The sequence below is a fragment of the Ammodytes marinus genome, assembly GCF_949987685.1.
Source record: "Ammodytes marinus genome assembly, chromosome: 21".
Taxonomy (NCBI): Eukaryota; Metazoa; Chordata; class Actinopteri; order Uranoscopiformes; family Ammodytidae; genus Ammodytes; species Ammodytes marinus.
This window is the reverse complement of record NC_137225.1, coordinates 24,668,711-24,693,710: the sequence shown is the minus strand read 5'-3', so window position 1 is coordinate 24,693,710 and position 25,000 is coordinate 24,668,711. Positions and strand designations below refer to the sequence as shown.

Here is a 25,000-nt window from a genome sequence, read left to right as displayed (position 1 = left end):
AGGATCTCAGAGTTCAATACACCTTCATATTCCAACCGGTGAAGTAGGCCTTTAATATTAAACATTTAAAATTTTCTTACTTTTCTACACCGCTTGGTTTTGCCTTATCTAAAATGTAATGTATATTATTCTTGTCTTTTATTTTCATTGTACTTATTGCACCGTGGGCCGGAGAGAGAAAGGTGTTTTCGATGTACCTCTGTGAATGTCTGGCAATTATAGCAGAAAATTACAATAAAGTACCATTTATACAATCAAAAAAGGATTAAAAAAAAAGTGAAAAACCTAAAAAAGACATGTAAAAAAAAAATTCAGCTATTATGCACTAAATTAAATGTACTTATGGATATTATAATTACTTTCTACAAAATCTGCTAGGAAATAAAACCCAAAATTCTACACACTGCAGCTTTAACTTTAATTGAAATGGAATGGACAATAAAGTACCATTTCTACTATCAAAATGAGTGAGAAAAACCTAAAACAATATTAAGAAATGCGTAATAAAGTTGACTTAACTTGAATTGTTTGTCGTCCAGAAATCACTGATCTGGGTTCAGTGGAGTGAGTTAAGATCTTTATTGGAAACCCAGCCTTCAAACATCAAAGTACATTTTAGTTTATTTTTTATTATTATTATTAATTTCAGAGTTACAGCAACAGCAGCAACAGTTCCCATGCGTTCCAGAGCAGTGGATCCCAAAGATATAAAGTTGTTAACGGTGGAGTCAGTGATTCTGGAGAACGCTTGTTGTCAAAATCAGTGAATATCTCCTCACGATCCCGCTACCTGTCTGTACTGCTGTGTGTGCGCGCTTAGAAAAAATGGCTCTGTTAACGGGCATGTTTTCTTGCTAAGGTGGCCTGGTTGTTTACATACTAGTTTACAGAGCCTAGGCTGTGTTTTAACATCAGATATTTTTTTTTTCAGAGAACACAAACAGTACAGACAGGTAGCGGATCGTGAGGAGATATTCACCGATTTTGAAAAAAAAAAAAAAAAAAAAAAAAAAAAATTGACAAGGATTTTCCGAAATCGCTGACTCCACCTTCTAGTTTGATAGTATAGACAATGTGTAAGCTCAGTTATGAGGTTTTAAAGTTTGTGTGTGTGTGTGTGTGATGTAAAAAAAATATTTGGGAACCGCTGGTCAAAAGCATGAGACGGACTTCAGGTTGAGGTGAAGCAGCCGAAAGTTTAACGACAGAAACATGGAAACGAAAGAAAACAGACGCACACACAAATAAAGGGGAAAAAATAAAAAAGTACATTTCGATAATTCATTTGATTTCAAAGGGGAGAGAGGGAGGGAGCCCCTTCGTCCCGCCATGGTTCAACCCAGAAAAAAACAAACAAATAGTCCATTGAAATACGTTGTTGGAATATGACGTTTAAAGAGGGAGTCAGTGATTTTGTAGAGTAGGATGCTTGTTGATAAATTGGATTTAGTTTAAAAAAAAAAAAAAAAAAAAAAAAAAAAAATCTGATGGACAATTATTATTTTTTTTTTACACAAGTATTCACCAGAATCACTGACTGCACCTTTAAATGTGGAAAACACCCAGAAATAATACAGAGCCACACAACAGAGTGTTATTAACGTTCATTTAGTCATTTATAAAACAGCTTTTCAGACTGTCCTACGGGCTTACAGCTACAATGATACAGACCGCCAGAAAGAAAGAAAATGGATTTATATTTTTTTATTAAGCGAATCCAGAGATTCTGTTCTTGTTGCTAAACTCCACATAGTGTGAAATCAATATAAATACACGTTCTTAAAAAGATGAAGACGCATTTGGTTTGCGAGATATTTCTGCAGTCATGGTAACGCTGGTCACGCGAGCCTCTCAATAGTAAACGAGTGTTCTTCCGGACAATACAGAGAGAAAAAAATAAAAAATAAAAAAAATATTGTCAATGAAATGAGGTACAAAAAAAAAATCCAGAAAGATTTTTTTTTTTAACCCTAAAAATAATAATATGCTGGTGATCAGCCTAGGTTTGATTCTCCTATCGAAATGCAGGAAAATCCAAAACTGTCTGCAACATCATCTGTTACTAGGCAGATTTATTTTTTATTTTTTAGCTTCGAACCTTCCAGTTAATTGCGATTGAAAACTGACAGTCGCACAAAAAGTAGCATTCCCATTCATTCATGCTTAAACAAAAAACTCTTAAAGGCCTACTTCACCGGTGGGAATATGAAGGTGTATTGAATTCTGAGATCCTATGTAGTATAAATGTGCAAAAAAAAATTAAATCGAACACTCTTTCTGCCTTTTCTCAGGCTAGGATGATCCGATTTCAATTTTTTTTGCACATTTATACTTCATAGGATCTCCGAGTTCAATACACCTTCATATTCCAACCGGTGAAGTAGGCCTTTAAGTACTTCATGCCACTTTATTAAGTTCTCAAACAACAAATGACAAACTACTGATGATGGTGAGTGAACCGGAATAAATTGAAACATACGGTGTGTTGTTAAACTGTATTGGATTGGCAAAGGCTGATCTTAGTAAAAATAAATCATTATCGGGTGCGTTGTGTCGGCTCAGAATATCCCAACGGGAGCATCTCTAGTAAAATCCCCTCCGGTAGCAAGTCCTTAGATCTGGAAGAGAGAGGGAAAAAAAATATATATATTATTTAATTGTTTGTTAAAAGGTGCAGTGTGTAATATGACATCATCAAGAAAGTTCTACAAAGTTCTAGAATGCAACCCTCCCTGGGTAACCCCAACCCTTTAGAATAATAACAGAAGCTACAGTGGCCTTCAAGGACAAGAACAATTCTACATTTTAAACAATGCACCTGATGACATTCCAACTATGACACTTTCAAGATGGCGGCACTAGGCCTTGGTCCAAAATATGCAGAAATATGGACATATATGAGACCCTTTCTAAGGAAAAAAATTATCATTAAAAAAAAAAAATTCAGCTATTATGCACTAAATTAAATGTACTTATGGACATTATAATTACTTTCTACAAAATCTGCTAGGAAATAAAACCCAAAATTCTACACACTGCAGCTTTAAAATAGTCTTTATCTGATGCTAGATTGAAGAAAACGTGTGTAAACCGCCATCAGTGCACGAGAAATCAAATGTTTCTGGCAATTTGTCTGCTTGTAATAGGTCTTTGTTTTTACCATCTCTTCAATGCAATTTCTAATGTCTAATCTTGATGTATGTCATGCCCCTGTAAAGCACTTTGAATGGCCTTGTGTCTGAACTGTGCTGTAGAAATAAACCTGCCCTTCCTTTAAATGACTTGAATAAAAATATTGTAATAATTTTATTGTTATTTATAATCAACTTAAATCAAATATGTTGCCAATTTTAAACAAGGGCCGTTATTTTGACAAGGGTTGCGTTCCGAATCTCATACTCTTTCTTTTTTCTATTCTACATACTACATCCGACAATAAAAATAATCTAGTTAGGATGCAGTAGGCATTACTATTGGGACATACTTTACTCTTTTATTTCATCATAACATTGCGCCTTGATCTTGCCTCTTGATTTTATATCCGTCGCATCCCCGTTTGTTTTCTTATGGAGGCTTCGTCGATGTGACGTCACTTCACGTGCGCACTGGATTGTGGGTCAGAATCGCCCAAATAGGATGCAGTTTTCAACACTAACAATCTTGGCCGCATGAAGTAGGACATCCGGGTACTTCTAACCATCCTAAATCTGGCCACAAGAATCGGGACATCCTAAATCTTTTTTCTACCATACTATATAGTAGAAAGTATGCGATTCGGAACGCAACCAATGTGTCTAGTATTTAACCACTTGTTTTCTACGATGTGAAATAGTTGCCCAATCCTACTGCAATGAACTGAAGAGAAACATTTCATCATAAAATGGAAGGCTCTTACATCATCAATGTCCTCATCATCATCACCAATGTCGTCAAACTGGATCTCATCGTCGTCTCCGGGCCCGAAGGTGTCTGTCTCGTTGATTTTGGCTGAAATTAAATAAAATAAAAAAGACACACAGGTTAGAAGTGTTAAGACAGGAAACAACACTATATACAGCTCCGAAAAAAATGAAGAGACCAGTCTGGATTTTTCTTCAATCTTCATCTCTACATAACTTATTGAAAATGCTCTTAATGACAAAAAAATATGTATTGGAATTTGGTAGAAATGTTATCAGTAGTTTATATTATAAAACCAAAATGTTCATTCTACTCAAACATATGTCTATAAATAGTAAAACCAGAGACAATGAACATTTGGAGCTGTATGTTCGTGAATCAGAAAAATTGAATGTTTCTGTGCATAGTATTCTTTTTTCCCATACAGAAGGATTTGTCCATATGTTGTTAATTGTCTGATTTATGAGACATTTTCCACTTAAAAACATTCTGTGGATTAATTTTTTAAAAGACCTGTACATAGTATTTTTTGATTTGTACAATTAAAAAAAGGCTCTCTCCAAAACACAGCAGTTGAACATGGAATCCAGCAGCTCTGTTGTTGTTGTTGACGTGACGCTGGCTGTTAACTCACCGTGCTCCGGCAGCTCTCCGTACGCTTTCAAACTGCGAGCTTCGTCTGCGTTATACTTCAGGATCACGTCAGCTTTGTTGTCCTGGAACACAAGGTTACAACAAGGTTAAAAACAAGATTGATGGGGGCGCCCTTAGCTCAGTTGGTAGGGCGTCCCCCCCATGGGCCTCGGCCAGCAGCACACCCGGGTTCGATTCCCACCCACGGTCGTTCTCTGCATGTCACTCCCCTCTCTGCCCCATTTCAACTCTGTCTCTACACTATCAATAAAGCATAAAAATGCCCAAAAAAAAATATCTAAAAAAGATATCTAAAAAAAAACAAAAAAAAAAACAAGATTGATTCAGAAGTAAACAGAGGTGGACACACAAACTGCATGCCTGAAAATCAAGTTGGTTTTATAAAGCCCAGTTCAGACCAAAGATTCGCCTCGCAACGACTTGCTCAAGACGGTTTTAGAACATCGCGGGGGAGAAGAGGCAGCAGTGTGAAATGCTTGTTGCAAGGAGTCGCAGAAGATTTAACGGTTGCGTTCCGAATCGCATACTTTCTACTATATAGTATGTAGAAAAAAGATTTAGGATGTCCCGATTCTTGTGGCCAGATTTAGGATGGTTAGAAGTACCCGGATGTCCTACTTCATGCGGCCAAGATTGTTAGTGTTGAAAAGTGCATCCTATTTGGGGCGATTCTGACCCACAATCCAGTGCGCACGTGAAGTGACGTCACATCGACGAAGCCTCCATATGAAAACAAACGGGGATGCGACGGATATAAAAGCAAGAGGCAAGATCAAGGCGCAATGTTATGATGAAATAAGAGAGTAAAAGTATGTCCCAATAGTATGCCTACTGCATCCTAACTAGATTATTTTTATTGTCGGATGTAGTATGTAGAATAGGAAAAAGAAAGAGGAGGAGATTCGGAACGCAACCAAAATGTCAAATGGCCAGGTCCAGGCCAGCTCGTTGGGAGCGGTTGAGTCCCGTTGCGAGTCGAATCTTTGGTCTGAACTCACTGGGCTTAAGTTTAGAAATGACCAGAGAAAGACCAACTCACCTGGTAATCTCTCAATCCAACCAGGATGATATCCGACGTGTTAATCCAAACCTAGAGACAAACAAAACAGAACATTGATAAACTGTAACAATAGCTTTGTTGAAGGTGCAGTGTGTAATATGACATCATCAAGTAAGTTCTAGAAAGTTCTAGAATGCAACGCTCCCTGGGTAACCCCAACCCTTTAGAATAATAACAGAACAATTCTAAATTTTAAACAATGCACCTGATGACATTCCAACTATGACACTTCCAAAATGGCGGTGACAAGGTCTTGGTCCAAAGTATGGAGAAATATGGACATATATGAGACCCTTTCTAAGGAAAATAATAATAATTCTAAAAAAAAAAAAAAATCAGCTATTAAGCACTAAATTAAACGTACTTGTGGATATTATAATTATTTTCTACAAAATCTGCTAGGAAATAAAACCCAAAATTCTACACACTGCAGGTTTAAGTGTTTATAAAATCTTAACAAAATCAAAGTGTGCTTATTTGTCACATTACATATTTAAAATTTGACAATTAAAATGTAGAGGAAATTCAATACTTTTGAGGCCATATTATGAAAATATAATATTCAATTCTTATTTTAATGTTTTTTCAGACCCCACGTTACCCTGCATGGAGCAACTCGCTGCACTGTGTGACCCTAACCCACGGTCAATTGAGTCCACACACACACACACACACACACACACACACACACACACACACACACACACACACACACACACACACACACACACACACACACACACACACACACACACACACACACACACCCATTGACAACCAGCTGATTCAGCATTGCGTCATTGTGTGGTTTCCCGTGGGTGCTAGCAGGGGTTAAAAGGTACGGGAGACAGTCCTAGGCTGAGTTTGAAAAGCTACCAACGTCCTACTCTTATTAAAAGCCCTACTAACGTCCTACTCATACTAAAAGCCCTACTAACTTCCTACTCATACTAAAGCCCTACTAACTTCCTACTCATACTAAAAGCCCTACTAACTTCCTACTCATACTAAAAGCCCTACTAACTTCCTACTCATACTACAAGCCCTACTAACGTCCTACTCATACTACAAGCCCTACTAACGTCCTACTCATACTAAAAGCCCTACTAACGTCCTACTCATACTAAAAGCCCTACTAACGTCCTACTCTTATTAAAAGCCCTACTAACGTCCTACTCATACTAAAAGCCCTACTAACTTCCTACTCATACTTAAGCCCTACTAACTTCCTACTCATACTAAAAGCCCTACTAACTTCCTACTCATACTAAAAGCCCTACTAACGTCCTACTCATACTCATTTTGACGTCAATTTGAGTATGTTGTGGTTGTGTATGCGAGTTTGTGTAGGCGAGAAATGCCCGGATGAGTACTAACTTCCAGGAAAATGTTGTGTATGTATCGATAGGATACTTTTCCTGCTCAACCGCCCCATAATGCATTGCGTCTTTTCAAACTACACAGAAGTTTTTTTCTAAATTCTTTATTGCTTCCATTTACTTCGACGAACCTCGCATACACAATGGATGGTTAAGTGGACAGTATGTGGTATATACATGTTGAGTATGTAGGAGGGAGGACGTTAGTAGGCCTAGATAGTATATACATGTTGAATATGTAGGAGGGAGGACGTTAGTAGGGCTTTTAGTAGGCCTAGATAGTATATACACATGTTGAGTATGTAGGAGGGAGGACGTTAGTAGGGCTTTAAAAGGTGCAGCGTGTAATATGACATCATCAAGTAAGTTCTACAAAGTTCTAGAATGCAATGCTCCCTGGGTAACCCCAACCCTTTAGAATAATAACAGAAGCTACAGTGGCCTTCAAGGACAAGAACAATTCTAAATTTTAAACAATGCACCTGATGACATTCCAACTATGACACTTCCAAAATGGCGGTGACAAGGCCTTGGTCCAAAGTGTGGAGAAATATGGACATATATGAGACCCTTTCTAAGGGGAAAAAATAATAATAAAAAAAAATAAAAAAATCAGCTATTATGCACTAAATTAAATGTACTTATGGATATTATAATTATTTTCTACAAAATCTGCTAGGAAATAAAACCCACAATTCTACACACTGCAGCTTTAACAACACAGCACCTTTTATGTATTTCTACCTTTTTTCGGAGCTTTCCTCTGATGTGGCAAAGTCGCTTGGTTCCGTCAAAGCACATTGCCTCCAGACGACCGTTGCCGAGCATTTTGATCACCTGAGCATATTCTGGAAAGACACAAAAACATCGATATATTTTTTTTTAAATTTTCGTTTTTAATGACCAAAAACATTTATTTTTTTACCAACAACACAAGCAGGTAACCAAGGTGACATGCTCTTCAAACAGCTGGTGAAAAAAAAAATCAGCTGGTGCATTTTGGGAGTCTGCAATTATGGAGAATGCTTGTTTTTGTTAAATAATAAAATAAAAAATCAGTAAATATCTCCTCACAATCCGCTCCATGTCTTTCCTGTGTGCGTCCTAGGAAAAACATCCAGTGTTAAACCTCAACCTAGGCTCTGTAAACACAGGGGGCCCTCTGTAGCTGGCAACATCCCCGTTTACTGAGCCTGGGTTTAAACCTGCAGTGTGTAGAATTTTGGGTTTTATTTCCTAGCAGATTTTGTAGAAAGTAATTATAATATCCATAAGTACATTTAATTTAGTGCATAATAATTTTTTTTTCTCCCTTAGAAAGGGTCTCATCTATGTCCATATTTCTGCATATTTTGGACCAAGGCCTAGTGCCGCCATCTTGAAAGTGTCATAGTTGGAATGTCATCAGGTGCATTGTTTAAAATTTAGAATTGTTCTTGTCCTCGAAGGCCACTGTAGCTTCTGTTATTATTCAAAAGGGTTGGGGTTACCCAGGGAGTGTTAGTGTTGCATTCTAGAACTTTGTAGAACTTTCTTGATGATGTCATATTACACACTGCACCTTTAACAACAGATTTTCTTCAGCACACATACTGCAGTACAGACAGTTAGCGGATCATGAGGAGGTATTCATATTCTGACAACTAATCCATAAGTATTCTTAATACACATCAGACACAGTACTAATAATCCCTGCTAGTCTAAACAAGGCTGTGCAGTATTAAGTGAGCTTAGCGTTCACTACATCAATATTTTTCTTACACACACACACACACACACACACACACACACACACACACACACACACACACACACACACACACACACACACACACACCTCTGCATTCTGTCTGTTTACATTCTTGGTGTTATCTCTGACTCTGCACTCTTCTTATTGATTATGTAGCGTGGCATTTACATGTTATTGTTTTTTTTTCCCTTTCTAAAGATAACATGACCAATATCACTTTGCTTTCAATTTATTTGATCTTATTTGAGAAGTGGACACAATAGAGTCCACTTCTCATTAAAAAAAAAAAATTCAAATGAAGCTATTTCCAATGTTTGAATAATAATCTTAAAATATAAGAAAATAAATAAACAGAATGAGGCATAAAACCTGCTATAGTGCTCTTTTTTTTCTTTTCTTTTTAAGATATTTTTTGGCATTTTTATGCTTTATTGATAGTGTAGAGACAGAGTTGAAATGGGGCAGAGAGGGGAGTGACATGCAGAGAACGACCGCGGGCTGGAATCGAACCCGGGTCCGCTGCTGCCCGAGGCCCATGGGGGGGACGCCCTACCAACTGAGCTCAGGGCGCCCCCCCACCCCTGCTATAGTGTAGTATATATAAACTCACCCTGCCCGTCCTCCTTGAACACCAGCTCTCTCTTCTCAGACTCATTCTCGTTCTTTCCACGTCGCCGATTCTTTCCTCCCTTTCCTAGAGAGCACAGACAAAGATATGATTAGTAGAGCTGCAACGATTAATCGATTATTAAAATAAATCGTCAACTATTTTGATAATCGATAAATCTTTTGAGTAATTTTTTTTATAAAAAATTTCCAAATTCTCTGATTTCAGCTTCTCAAATGTGAATATTTTCTGGTTTCTTTAATCCTATTATGACAGTAAACTGAAATATCTGTGTGTTTTGGACATAACAATACATTTGAGGACGTCAACATGGGCTTTGGAAAATTGATCAACGGTTTTCACCATTTTCTGACATTTTACGACCAAAACACTAATCGATTAATCGAGAAAATAAATCGACAGATTGATCGATTATCAAAATAATCGTTAATTGCAGCCGTAATGATTAGGATATATAGATTTTTTTTAAACCTTTATTTATACAGGTAAATCCCATTGAGACCGGAGACTCTTTTACAAGGGAGACCTGTTTTCCTTTCCCACGTTACCATTCATTCACACTTCTGATAGCAGGCTAACTATCAACATTCACACGAGGCAAGGTGGGTGAAGTGTCTTGCCCAAGGACACAACAACCATGACACAGGTGGCAGAGCGGGGATCGAACCGCCAACCCTTCGATCATTGGCCGACCCGCTCTACCACCTGAGCCACAGTCGCCCCAAGTGATAGAAAGAAATCCTATAACATCCTATAAAAAAATTAAAAATTTGAGTGCCAAGGGGGTGGATGATTTGGGGAGATTAAATAATACTATACACTCAAATGTAATAGATGATATTCACTGGATTAAGCAGGGCTCCTATGTTAAAGACCTACTTCACCGGTGGAAATATGAAGGTGTATTGAACTCTGAGATCCTATGTAGTATAAATGCGCAAACATGTTAGAAATCGGTTCATCCTAGCCTGAGAAAAAGGCAGAAAGAGTGTTTTACTGTCTCACTGTCTAACCCTACATTTTACTATTTAACTATCAAACTAATACAAATATAGGGTTAGGGTAAACAGGACAGCTGGGCCGAGGGAAGACTGAGGGAAGACTGAGGGAAGAAAAACCTCATTCATTATATTATAATAGTGATTTTATAATGATAGAACGCCGGTTCCGTATGGGTGAAGTATTCCTTTAATGTAAAGTAAAATCAAGACTTTTTAAGACGATTAAAACAGCACTCTGAATGACATTCAAGACAAAACTATAGGAGAAAAACATGTCATTTTATTTGGTGTATAGGAGATTTTCAATGTTAATTTGAACTCAAATGTGAAATAAAAAGGGAACACCGAGTTAGGACTAAACATGGAGAAGCAGCTTTCAGTTTTTATGCTCCAAATATCTGAAACAAACTCCCAGAGAACTTGAGGTCTGCTGCAACTCTGAAGACTTTTCTGTTTCCCTTCTAACCTGTAATATTTCTATTTTATTTAAATGTTTTATTTCTCATTGGCTTTTTCTCTTATATATCTTATATATTTTAATCTCGCCCCTGTAAAGCACTTTGAATGGCCTTGTGTCTGAATTGTGCTATAGAAATAAACTTGCCTTGCCACTGTACTGTACAGTCTAGTGTAGAAGATAATGGGCAGTGATGATGCACATGGCAACGATTCAATTGACGCTACCTCTAATATTTAAATAATCTAAGTGATTTTAAGGACACGTCACATCTTTAAGGCCTTTAACAAACAGATACACGAATTAACATAACATGGGAAAGGTTTATTTGATGGATAATGGTGAATTAAAGGGAAAAAAGTAGCATATTTCACAGGGTCAGACCGGGGTGCGGTTGGGTTTAACTAGCCGCTAGTTAGCAACGCCAGCTAACAACGGAATTCCCCTTCGTTCATAGTAACAGTCGGCACAAACTCTACTTTAGCGCGTGTAACTTCATAATAAACTAAGTCATATATATTTTTATTGTTTTAGTTTCTCGCAAACGCCGTTAACAGACGTTTTAATCTGTGTTGCTAACTAGCATTAGCTCGTCGGTGTCACGTTTTCACGGCGCGCGCAGACAAATTATCATTTAAAGACACACGTTGACGTAATTTCCTCCCGTTCCGCTCACTTACCTTTATTCTTGGGCATATTCTCTTCACGTCCCGGTCAAGTTTATCCCGACTCACGGTCAAACAAGCAGCTGTTTACAACAGTCGGCGAAAGCAAAAGGTTTTAAACCTTAAACTGACTGGACGCTACGAGGAGCTAGGCGAAAGCTAAGCTAGTCTGGTCGCTCTGCCGGTTTGCGCATGCGCCCGACAAGACATTCAAAACCCCCATTGCTTTATTGTTCAAGGTGATTGTTACAGAGACAAAAGGCCAAACAGCCATACAAGACCCATACAGTGTTTAGAAGACACGTAGAAAAGCACACAGATAGATAGATAGATAGATAGATAGATAGATAGATAGATAGATAGATAGAGAGAGAGAGAGAGAGAGAGAGAGAGAGAGAGAGAGAGAGAGATAGATTGAACATTTTGATCGACAACTGGGTATTGTATTGTATTGTACTCATGTCTCTCACCCAGTGACATTGTTAATGTCTAGTTGGCCCTGTTTGATACTAAAAAGGTCGTTAAGGCGTTATTGCGTTATCGTTAAAACGTTATTTGGGCGACTGTGGCTTAGGTGGTAGAACGGGTCGGCTGATGATCAAAGGGTTGGAGGTTCGATCCCCGCCCTGCCACTTGTGTCATGGTTGTTGTGTCCTTGGGCAAGACACTTCACCCACCTTGCCTCGTGTGAATGTCGATAGTTAGCCTGCTGCTATCGGTGTATGAATGTATGTGTGAATGGTAACATGGGAATGGGAACAGGTCTCCCTTGAAAAAGAGTCTCCGGTCTCAATGGGATTTACCTGTATAAATAAAGGTTAAAAAAACAACAGCAGCGTCCCTCAAAATAAAGATAAGTAGCCGCATTTACATCGAAAATGTGTTGTTCTACTGTTGTTAGTGTGTTGAGCCTTGAAACACAAATATTAGAAGATACACATGTTATAAAGGTACGTATTTTTTTAACTATAATCAAAGATAGTATTAATTAATTAATTAATTAGGCCGTATTGTACTTTTACCAATTTTATCTTATCTCCAGCCACTCTATACCTCTGTCTAAAATGTTTCTCTTTACCAGCTTGTTGTGTATTTGATGTATTTGCGTTGTATATTGTGTATGTATTGTTGTTTTTCTTTCTCGACCCCTCAAAGATATCTCGAGTACAAATAAAGGTTAAATAAATAAATAAATAAATACATGATAAATAAACATTTTACAGTACATCGTATCACAGAAGGCCTATTGGCCTATAATAATAATAAAAAAAACACCACCTTAACTATGTTTACAGTTTAAAAATGTTTTGAATGAAATGCAAACCTCAGTGAATCATTTGCTCTTGTTTCTCTGTCCTGAGATTCACACAGACTGAGCAGTCTTGTTTAAATGTTACAAATTGAGCTAATAAACTGAACTTTGAATTTTTTTGCTGCAGAAGTTATCTCAGCTAATTTTTGTTATCTAATTTGATAATACGGTGATTGTATGCAGAATGCTCGTGCCAGAAACTCATACAGTGGTTTTGTACAGATAAATAAATAAATATTAGCAGGTTCTCAATAGTATTTAAATTTAGGGGGGCGCGAAAAAAAATTCTGTCCCCTAGGGGGGGGGGGGGGGATTACAGAAAATAATTGAGAACCACTGCAGTAGCCTAATTTTCCAGTTTTAGGTCAGCTGTGTATCCCTCCGCGCCGCTGGGTGGCGCTATATCCCTCCGCTGTTGTTTTCATTCTCCCAGAAAGAAAATAGACATTTCGGTCGTTAGGTTAAGCTTCACCGAGTTTCCTTTCCTCTCTCTTGCAGCAGATACACGCTGAATATCTCCCGTTTCTCAGCGCCTACGTTTGCGTTTAATGCATTTATTTCTACCGATAGACATCTTGTTTGTGAAAAGTTAAAAAACCTTGATCTATTTCCTTAGTTTCTGTTTGCACGTTAGCTAGCTGTCCGTGTTGCTAAGCTAAGCTAGTTTTGTGATGGAAGACTCGAGCATGGTGAGTGATTTTAATTTATACTGAAACACTGTTACATCATGTGTATTACGTGTTTGTATGCGTTATAGCAACATTCCAGTTAATTTAAAGCATTAGATTGCATTTAAAAATAATCACTATTAGTTGAGAATGGTTGACTATTAATCTGTTAAACTATTACAAACACAAACAATAAAACTTGTGCATCAGGGCAATGTGCAATAACATTAGCAATGTTGATACCTTAGCATGTGCATGTGCAATTTAGCATTTAGTTTGAGCAACATGCATGTAATAATACTGTAAATACGTGTATACATGCATGTTGCTCAAAATGATGTCTGCACTCTGGTTAGACCCGTCACGTATGTTTCGTTGCATTGTCACCTACTGTGCAATGGCAGTGAATGCAATCTAATCTAATCTACATTTGATTGGCATGGCCCCCCAAATTCTGAAAAAAAAAAATTAAAATTATAATCATTAAAGGTTCTACGAGGAACTTTTAAATATTTCTGAAACAGTCAAATGTTTCACTCTGATGATCATAGATTACATGTAACAGCAAACGAGACCATCAGTGCAAAGAATGCTATTTTTATATAGTTTTTCTTAATGCCTTTGTCATGGGTATACGCTCACCCAGGAACAACAGCTGGCGTGGTAAAAACACTACCGCTTTCGTCCAAAGGGGGGCGCTGGAATGAACACAAAATTAAAGTTCCTCTGTGCAAATTTTTTAATAATTGAAAAAAAATCAAGAAAAATTCCAAATTATATATTTTCCCTAAATTGTTCAGCCCTAATTTCCACCAGTGTCATTCGCCCCAAAAAATATTTATTCTGTTGAATTCTTAAGAGTAAATCTTGTGCGTGAAAATATCCATATAATAATAATAATAATAATAATAATAATAATAATAAAAAAAATATTTTTTTTTTATTTCAGACATATCAAAAACAATACAAAACAAAATGAAAAGCATAAAAATACAATAAACAAAATGTATGTTTAAATGACTTCACAAAAATAAAACAAATGATCTGTATTGATGTGATATGCCTGAAAAGGAGCAGGAAGAAGTATACACTTATTTAATCCTACCCCTTTTCCATAGTTAAAAAAAATAAATATATTTATTTTATTCGCTTCTTGTATTCCATATAATCTCTACATTAAATAAATAAATAAACAATTGTTCTTTTCATTTCCCCTTGTGTTTACTTGCAGACGTCTCGTGGTTTGCCTGGCCCAGACTTGGACCAGATAACGGTGGTTCGAATTGACGACACACACATCAAAGATGGCGGCGCCTCGGAGTACTACGAGATGGAATACTCTCTGCCCGGCGCGGAGGAGGAAGTGAGCCACGAATACGCCCTAGATTTAGACGCAGAAGAAGAAAATAATGAAGACGATGGTGTTTACGTCATCGAGTACTCCAACCCTGAAGAAGAGGGAGAGAGCTACCAATTCACCATGTCCGTGGACCGCTCGCTACCGCCGAAAAAACCCGCTGCTGTCAATCACGCTGCTGTTGCTAAGGCTCCTATGGCAACCAAACCTTCGCGACCACGACAACAGGATAAGAAAAAGATTATTCCGGAAGCTAAGGGGTTCAGTAATAAGTCGGTGTTGGAGTTAGGAGAGGGCTACAGCGATATAAAAGCCGGTATTGAAAGACTGGTTTGTATGATGTGTCCGCCCCCTAGACGCGTGTTTAAAAAGGCGGCGGGTCTAGCGGTGCATATGAAACTGGTGCATAAAATCGAGGCCAAAAAGACGTTTTTCTGCTCGTTCTGTGAGACCAAGGTTCGCACGCAGGTGGAGTTTGACGTACACACACGTCGCCACGCCAACCAGACAGCTGTGTTCACCTGTCACCTCTGCCCAGGTGACGCGGCCAAGACGGGCTTCAATGGGTCAAGGTGAGTTTTTTTTTAATTTTTTTAATTTATTTTTTTAAAGATATTTTTTTGGCATTTTTATGCTTTATTGATAGTGTAGAGACAGAGTTGAAATGGGGCAGAGAGGGGAGTGACATGCAGAGAACGACCGCGGGCTGGAATCGAACCCGGGTCCGCTGCTGGCCGAGGCCCATGGGGGGGACGCCCTACCAACTGAGCTAAAAACCAAATTAACCATGAAAAATTCCTGAAATATTAACAACACATTTTTCCTTTCTTCCCTCATGTAGGAATGGTCTAAAGAAACACTTGGAGACAGAGCACCCGGGCATCGTCCCAAGCTGTAAGGTTTGCAACAAAAACTTCAAATTCCTCACCTCCTACCTAGCCGACCAGTTCAGACATGTCGGCGTGTCTCCGTTCCACTGTCCCAAGTGTCAAATCTACGAGATGACGGAGAGAGGGTTGATCGTTCACTTAAGGAACTGCGAAAAGAAACGGCAAGTCAATGTCGTGTCGAATGCCGTCACCAGGGAAAAAGGCGGTTTGCAGCTGCTAGCTTCTTACGCCAGTCCGGACAATTCGGCTACGGATGACGACTCTGATTTCTAATTGTTTATTTAAGATTTTGTTTGTTTTTTGGCGTTTTTTTTATTTCTTTTAGACGGATTTGAGAGAGACAGAGATGAAATGGGACAGAGAGGGGAATGACATGCAGAGAACGACCCGGGCTGGATTCTAACCCGGGTCTGCTGTGAAGGAACCACTACACCACGATTTTATTGGTTGTTTTTTTTCTGTTTAGACGAAGTGACCTCCGATTTATGCCTCTGAACTTTGGACACAATCCGTAAAGTTTGGGGCAATTTCTTCACAATAGGAACAATGATTTTTAAATGTTTTTATTCCAGTATTAGACGTTGTCGACGGTAACAGTGTCCTCATTTATATATGGAAAGAAAAACTGCTTTTTATTAACAACCACAACCTGGGTCTTTGCTAGATTTAATTTTCATATTTTTTGGGGATTAAATCGATTTTATGTTTGTTTTAATTTCTTCTGACATGTAGCTGTGTAGAAACATAGCGACCCCTTAAAGGTGCTCCGAGGAACTTTCAGTGTGTGTTAATTCTAGCGCCCCCCTTTGGACAAAAGCGGTAGTGTTTTTACCACGCCAGCTTTTGTTCCTGGGTGAGCGTATACCCATGACAAAGGCATTAAGAAAAACTATATAAAAATAGCATTCTTTCTTTGCACTGATGGTCTCGTTTGCTGTTACATATAATTTATGATCATCAGAGGAAAAATTAGACTGTTTCAGAAATATTTAAAAGTTCCTCGTAGCACCTTTTAAAGCAATGATAATTCACATTTTTTTTAACTGTTGACTTTTCCCGTAGGAGGCGGTCAGTCATGCATTGATTGATTTAGTTAGTTGTTGATGAAATAAACAACAGCCACTCTGATCAAACATATTGAATGTGTTAATATATGTTGTATGAAATGGTGCAAGTGGCCTATTGCCTTTAGAGGTTAATGTGTTGGCCCCCGTCAAACACTCCAGGAAGACATTAGTTACACAGTTGTCTAATTGGGAAACAACAATTATCCTTAGACATGTTTTTTTTTTTTTTGGCATTTTTATGCTTTATTGATAGTGTAGAGACAGAGTTGAAATGGGGCAGAGAGGGGAGTGACATGCAGAGAACGACCGCGGGCTGGAATCGAACCCGGGTCCGCTGCTGGCCGAGGCCCATGAGGGGGGGACGCCCTACCAACTGAGCTAAGGGCGCCCCCATTAGACATGTGTTTTAATTAAAGGTGCTACAGGGAACTTTTAAATAAGTTTCACCAAAGAAGCTGAAAGTGAAATGTAAAGTGAAGGTTAGTTATCAAGCAGCAAATGACTGTCCAGCTTCAGTTCTTGTTCTTGTAAAACGATTTGCAGGCCGTTTATTCTCAACATTAAAGGCCTACTTCACCGGTTGGAATATGAAGGTGTATTGAATTCTGAGATCCTATGTAGTATAAATGTGCAAAAAAAAATTAAATCGGTTCATCCTAGCCTGAGAAAAGGCAGAAAGAGTGTTTTTTTTTAACATGTCACAGTAAAAGACATCACAGTAATATTTACAAAGTAAGTTTTTTTTTTAACCCTATATTTCTCTTTCTGTGATGTCACGAGAAAGAGAAATATAGGGTTAAAAAAAACACTCTTTCTGCCTTTTCTCAGGCTAGGGTGAACCGATTTAAATTTTTTTTGCACATTTATACTACATAGGATCTCAGAATTCAATACACCTTCATATTCAAACCGGTGAAGTAGGCCTTTAATACGTCGGTTAAGTGTCCATAACAACGGCAACATCTATGTCTTATCAGAGCCTTGACTAACACTTACTTTAATAATCCTATATCATGTCGATTTATCAATGAAAAAGTAAAAGAAAATGTCGTAAACAAGATAAAGTTTTGTGTTTTTTTGGTTCAAAAACTGACTGAAAATGATGAAATTTCATATTCATGAAAATAAATAATCTACTAATTGTTTTAATCTAAATTGTTCTGAGCTGTAAATCAAATAAGACCCAGGTTGAGGTTGTAACACAATAAAATGCGACTTTTTCCTTTCTCCTCTGCAAAGTGTTCACGCTGTATTTTCTGAGTTTGTCTGTTTTTTTATTACGTTGTTAACATGCAGGCAATTGGTTTTTTTAGAGGATTTTCATTTCTTTTTTTTAAGATTATTTTTTATTGGATAGTAGGGGAGAACGGGGTAAGTAGGCACACTTTTTACTCTAGTGAGAATTGCTCATCACCAAAACATCTGTCAATAGCCATTCCTACATTAAATTGAAGCTTAAGGTGTTGGCTAGAAATGTGTGTCTCTCTTTTTTTCCAACTTATTGTAATGAAGAAGTAATTTACCATCAAAGACACTCTGACACATTGTGACAACCAACCCCATCAAGGGGTCGGTTGTCACACACTGGGGTTGTTTGTCACAATGTTATCTTAATGGGAAAAATCTTAAAAAGAAGGCAAGGAGGCAGGACCAAATTTGAATGTTTAATTGCATTGTCAAGTTGACAAATAGGCCTACATAACGTTCTGTAGCCTTGGCAGCTGGTCTAGTTTGGGATGCACTGGGTTGTTTTGATTTTGTTGCCCTTTTTTCTTTTGCTTGCTAGCTGCCTTTTCCTGCTCTATTCTTTCCTTCTCTGGGGTGTCAGTGAGGATACAGCTTGACAATTTCTTTCGTTATTGGGTTCCTTTTCTGGCTGCAGCCTTGAGATAACATGTGACAACCAACCCCCCAAAAAATTTGACGACCAACCCCAACTTGAATTTCTTGCTAGCATCAAGGCCAACAACCATCTGACAACTAATTAGCTTGCTAACCACAATCTAAACTATAGTTTACCCTTCACACTTTCTGAGGGTAACAAGTGTTTTGTTATAAACCCATTGTGTAAAAGCCTAGAAGAAAAATACTGAGAAGCAAAATATTTTGAATTTGACATGAAAAACACAAAACATCCTCTCACCTGAAATGCAGCAGTCTAACTCCAAGGAAGTCTATGTATGTGACCTCTGATCCCAATTCTGAACCTTTTTTATATCAACATTTCAGAGCTAGCGCGCTCTGGTGGCGAGATATAACGAATGTGACATCCAACCCATGTGACAAATTACCCCGTTCTCCCCTACAGAGTTGAAATGGGGAGACAGACAGACAGAGAGAGAGAGAGAGAGAGGGGGGATGACCTGTAGTAAAGGTCCACGGGTCGGATTTTGAACCCGCGACCACTGCAACGAAGGCCGGAGCCAATATGGTACACGCTCTATCCACGCCTCCGGAGAGCCCCAGGAAATTGGTTTTTTAAACACTTTATAGTCCCAGACAGTTTTGTTTTACATTTTTAAACTGAACAGCTGCACGATTCTTCTAATATATTGATCCCAATTGCTCATTCTTTAGGTGGTGTGGTTGAATGCCAGTATATATATATTTTTTAATGATTTACTTCAAATTACAGTTTGAAAACGTAATGACGCAGTATTATCCAGGTTATTGTGCAGAGAAAAAACATCACGCATGTAAATATTATTACTATAGAGAAATATAATAAGATTTAATTTTTTTTATATATTTTTTTTTTGCATTTTTATGCTTTATTGATAGTGTAGAGACAGAGTTGAAATGGGGCAGAGAGGGGAGTGACATGCAGAGAACGACCGCGGGCTGGAATCGAACCTGGGTCCGCTGCTGGCCGAGGCCCATGGGGGGGACGCCCTACCAACTGAGCTAAGGGCGCCCCGTAAGATTTTTTTTCAGTAGTATTGAAACCAGTGTAGAATATAATATGCTTAGAAAATATTTTCATGAGTAAAACACTGATATTAAATGAATAATCAATAAAAAATATTTTATACATTTTTTTTTCTTCTCTCCTGTGGCCCTAAAACTCTTCTGTACTTTAGTATGTAGTGCAGTAAAAAGACTAAAACTCTTCTGTACTTTAGTATGTAGTGTAGTAAAAAGACTAAAACTCTTCTGTACTTTAGTATGTAGTGCAGTGAAAAGACTAAAACTCTTCTGTACTTTAGTATGTAGTGCAGTAAAAAGATAAGAGTGTGTGATTTGGAACGCAGGGTAAGTTTCAAGACGTCCTGACTGAGTTGAGAGAGACAGCTAAAGTCAACGGTTCATCATTATTACAAAACACATTCAACTTCTTCACATCATAAAAAAGGAAAAACACAACATTATTATTATTATTATTATTATTAAATGATAAAATAAAGCTTGAAAATGCCCCAAAAAGAATGAAAAAAAAAACCTACTTTTAAATTTATGAAATTAAAAAATAAATAAAAATAAACTATAAAAATAATAGATAAATAAAATAAAAAACAAAATAAATAAATGTTCAATAAGAGTCCTCAGCCATTGTTATTCACTGATTATCCATTTTTATTAGAAATCCCAGCTCGCACCGCCGGTACAAAAACAGAGCTGGTGTTAGCAGCCCGATCCATCCATAATATACAGTCTATATATAATGGGCTCGTGCGCCGCAGAAGAAAAAAAGCTATATTCCCCCCCCCCCCAAAAAAAATAACATAATTACATGAAATAAACAATAAAAATCATCATTTCCTTTTACATTCCTTTATCCCAGAGCTGTACATTGATACATGAGGCAACATTTATATATTTCCTATTACATTATAAAACAGAAGAAAAATCCATATAAGTTCAGTTTTCCCGGGCAGAGTAGAGAAGGTGTTTCTGTCCATTTGTCGGTGGCTACGTTCAAATTTCACATCACGTTAGTTGAAAGTAGTTTGTTGATTGTCTACAGAGAGGAGGCACCGGAGGTTAAATCGCTAACATACCCGTATTCTAGACACATAATAGCTCATTTAGAGACTTTTAAATTAGGTATTTTGTGTTGAGATTATTGCATAGACACTGCAGGCTAAGAATAGCGATTTTTCAAGCACTTTTCTGGTCAATTTTGATATTTTTTTGTCTATTTATCTTCCATAACATGTCTTTTTTCATACTGGTATAAATCAAAAAGTCCAACATGTACATTCAGGTGTTTATTTGACTAAACCTTGTCTGTTTGCGTCTGTATATTTCTCCTATACAACCATCTTTAAACGGACATTATCTCAAAATTAGTTTTTTTTCAACACTCTGAACCAAAAATCTCTACTTCTAAAGCAAGTATTAAATATTGCCAAATTTGCACATTTATTTAAAAATTCCTGAAAAAAAATTGTAACACAAAAAAGTATTGTTTTATTGCCGGTAATCAACTGGCAAAGTGCCATGATGATATCTATAGGTTTAACATTTGTATCACACTATTGACCTGCAGTGTCTAGCCTTACAACATGATAAGGGGTAGGATTAAATAAGTGTATACTTCTTCCTGCTCCTTTTCAGGCATATCTCAGCAATACAGATCATTTGTTTTCTTTTCTTTTTTTTTTTGTTGAAAACATAATTTTTGTTTATTGTATTTCCATGCTTTTCATTTTGTTTTGTATGTTTGATATGTCTGAAATAAATTGAATCAAATCAAATCAAATCAAATAAGATATTACATTTTTCGGCTACAGTTTGACCCAAAAATTACTCAGGTTTTTAGGATAAATTTTCCCGAATGCCTCCTTCTCATTCGCCTACCATCACTAACGTCCATGTGCTTATTATGCATAGGCCTTCACCTGCCTCTTTCTTTCTGTCTGTCTCTCCCTCCCTCCTTCCATCCCTCTCTCTGTCCCTCCCTCCATCTCTCTCTATTTTTTAATGAAGAGATAAGCACAAATTGAACTTTATTTTTTTAATGTTCATGTAAGATACCGAATATGTGAATAAAGTATTTTTGTATAATCTCAACAAAAAATCTCTCTCTCTCTCTCTGTCCCTATCCCTCCCTCCCTCTCTCTCTCTCTCTCTCTCTCCCTCCCTCCCTCTCTCCCTCTCTCTCTCCCTCTCTCTCTCCCTCTCCGTCTCTCCCTCCCTCTCTCTCTCTCTCTCTCCCTCCCTCCCTCCCTCCCTCCCTCCCTCTCTCTCTCTCTCTCTCTGCCAGATAAAACAAATATACAAAACCATAAATGCATTGTTTTGATTGAATCATATTAAACCTGAGTTGCTTCGTTCGTTCGTACGTGTTCATAATAATATTTACAGATCCGCTCGTCCGTCCGCTACAACAGAAAGACTTCAGTGGTCAACTTTTTTTCTCTCTCTCTCTCTCTCTCTCTCTCTCTCTCTCTCTCTCTCTCTCTTCACCTGCTTTTTTAACGGTATTTTTAAAGGGTTATTTGACATTAAAAAGAGTGGAATATAAGACAGGAATATACCATGACATTCTCCTATATTGGCAGTCCCATTTTTTTTCGTGTTTTAAAACTGCACAAGGCAACATTTCTGCATTACAAAATATCACTGAAATTCTGATTGGAATCGGCTTGAAACATGCTGTAGATTGTCACTGTTGTTGTTGAGAAAACAAATCTTTCTTTAAAGGGACACTGTGTAACATTTTAAGTAATTCATTAGCTCAAATCAATATCTTCATTCATAAATATGTCTTCATTGGTGTGAAATCACCTCAGCCAATAATCGGAATTATCCTCCTGAGCGGAGAATTACAAATATTAGTGTTACATTTTGTCCATTGAGCGGGCAAGTCGTATGGAGGAATCCATGTTTTTGGAATGTCATCAGGTGCATTGCTTAAAATAGAATTGTTCTTGTCCTTGAAGGCCACTGTAGCTTCTGTTATTATTAAAAAGGGGTGGGGTTACCCAGGGAGCGTTGCATTCTAGAACTTTCTTGATGATGTCACATTACACACTGCACCTTTAAAAAAAAATCAATAAATATTTTTTTAAAGCGGTCTCAACGTGCTATAGAGCAGATTTTTTTAAACAATAAAAAGTCCTTTCAAAATAAAATGTATTATCATTGTTATCACAGGTGGAAAAAGTTAAACCTGCAGTGTGTAGAATTTTGGGTTTTATTTCCTAGCAGATTTTGTAGAAAGTAATTATAATATCCATAAGTACATTTAATTTAGTGCATAATAGCTGAAAAAAATGTTTTGAATTATTATTTTTTCCCTTAGAAACGGTCTCATATATGTCCATATTTCTGCATATTTTGGACCAAGGCCTAGTGCCGCCATCTTGAAAGTGTCATAGTTGGAATGTCATCAGGTGCATTGTTTAAAATTTAGAATTGTTCTTGTCCTTGAAGGCCACTGTAGCTTCTGTTATTATTCTAAAGGGTTGGGGTTACCCAGGGAGCGTTGCATTCTAGAACTTTGTAGAACTTTCTTGATGATGTCATATTACACACTGCACCTTTAAATAATAAGATAAAATAAAAAATAAAAGTTTTTGTACAGCTTTCTGCCTTCACTATGCATCATTGTATACTGTATATTCAATTATAAGTGCTTTAAACTTTCAAACTGTTATACCAATTGTCGCCACCAGAGTGCGCTATACAATGCACTGTTGCCTTGTGCAGCTTTGAAAACATACAATGAATTAAAATCTCTTTTGTTCATTTTCGTCCTCAGATTTGCTCAGATTTTACTATTCTAACCAGCAAGAAACTAATAACTATATGTAGTTATAATGTAGTAACGATACTACGCACTGTACCTTTAATATTGGGTGAAATCTAAGAGACAAAAGCTTCAATGTTTGACTTTAAAGCTGGGGTGGAGGATTTGGGGAGAAAATGGCAGTTGGGATAGAGATTCGAATCCAAATACCTCAACCGCTCCACTTGTTCTCTTTGGTCCCTCCCCTATGGTCCCTCCCTGACACGCTCTACACCAACAAAGTCGGTGCCAAAGTGAATGGACAGTCCCAACAGCCAATAAGAACAGAGAATCGGAGCCTCACTCTGATTGGTCAAAGTGTACAGCTCATGTTAACTTTGACCAATCAGAAATCACATACCCCAGCTTAAACCTAAAGAATTAAATTTTTTGATCTTTGTGTGTTTTCGCACCAAACGTTAAAGCTGCTCCGAGGAACTTTCAGTGTGTGTTAATTCTAGCGCCCCCCTTTGGACAAAAGCGATAGTGTTTTTACTACGCCAGCTGTTGTTCCTGGGTGAGCGTATACCCATGACAAAGGCATAAGAAAAACTATATAAAAATAGCATTCTTTGCACTGATTGTCTCGTTTGCTGTCACATGTCATTTATGATCATCAGAGGAGAAATGAGACTGTTTCAGAAATATTTAAAAGTTCCTCGTAGAGACTTTTAAAACACTGTAAGAGTGACATCATGTATAAATTCCCGCTTTTTTTCCTCGTAGAATATCCAATAAATGCTTCTGATTTTCATTCCTAAGTCTTGATTGATTTTGCATTTTAAATAGTGAAAAGATTTTGACACACACACACACTGGGGTTGCGTTCCGAATCGCATACTCTTTCTTTTTTCTATTCTACATACTACATCCGACGATAAAAATAATCTAGTTAGGATGCAGTAGGCATACATTGCGCCTTGATCTTGCCTCTTGCTTTTGTATCCGTCGCATCCCCGTTTGTTTTCATATGGAGGCTTCGTTGATGTTACGTCACTTCACGTGCGCACTGGAATTGTGGGTCAGAATCGCCCCAAATAGGATGCACTTTTCAACACTAACAATCTTGGCCGCATGAAGTAGGACATCCGGGTACTTCTAACCATCCTAAATCTGGCCACAAGAATCGGGACATCCTAAATCTTTTTTCTACATACTATATAGTAGAAAGTATGCCATTCGGAACGCAACCCATCTGTCTTTCTGTCTGTCTCTTTCCCTCCGAGGCTACTTGAGGTTTGAAATACAGGATCTAACCATGACAACAGTATAATAACAACCGATCCTATATCTCTTCTAAAGATGCATACATTTAAGATTACCATATATTCCTTTGCAGTTTTTATCCCCGCGCTATTTTTTTTTTAATATTTAAGTAAATAAATACAGTACTTCTTCTTCTTTAGTCTTATTTCCTGCCTGGTCGGCTAGGCAACAGCGTTTTTTTGATTGTCCGAAGCAAAAAAAAAAAAAAAAAAA

General features: G+C 37.5%; 3 protein-coding genes across 3 annotated transcripts in view; 1 reads left to right on the top strand and 2 right to left on the bottom strand.

Moving 5' to 3' along the window:
- Positions 1-564: 564 nt before the first annotated feature.
- Positions 565-11,671, bottom strand: eif1axb (eukaryotic translation initiation factor 1A X-linked b). The gene is made up of 7 exons (XM_080050313.1): positions 11,510-11,671; positions 9,354-9,437; positions 7,738-7,841; positions 5,594-5,644; positions 4,535-4,616; positions 3,896-3,987; positions 565-2,618 (listed from the first exon to the last, which is right to left on the bottom strand). The coding sequence occupies exons 1-7, from the start codon at positions 11,523-11,525 to the stop codon at positions 2,613-2,615; spliced, it is 435 nt and encodes a 144-aa protein (XP_079906439.1). The 5' UTR covers positions 11,526-11,671; the 3' UTR covers positions 565-2,612.
- Positions 11,672-13,318: 1,647 nt separating this feature from the next.
- Positions 13,319-16,678, top strand: LOC307267998 (uncharacterized protein). Its single transcript, XM_080050499.1, has 3 exons — positions 13,319-13,495; positions 14,706-15,403; positions 15,673-16,678. Exons 1-3 carry the CDS (start codon positions 13,478-13,480, stop codon positions 15,992-15,994), a joined length of 1,038 nt encoding a protein of 345 aa, XP_079906625.1. The 5' UTR covers positions 13,319-13,477; the 3' UTR covers positions 15,995-16,678.
- A 4,032-nt stretch (positions 16,679-20,710) lies between these two features.
- The window catches only part of LOC307267721 (ribosomal protein S6 kinase alpha-3-like), a gene marked incomplete at its 3' end in the record, with an annotated part of 60,841 nt that continues 56,551 nt past the window's right edge, over positions 20,711-25,000 (bottom strand). Inside the window, exon 17 of the mRNA XM_080050103.1 lies at positions 20,711-20,746. Coding sequence (XP_079906229.1) covers positions 20,711-20,746 — 36 coding nt within the window. The remainder of the gene's footprint in view (positions 20,747-25,000) is intronic.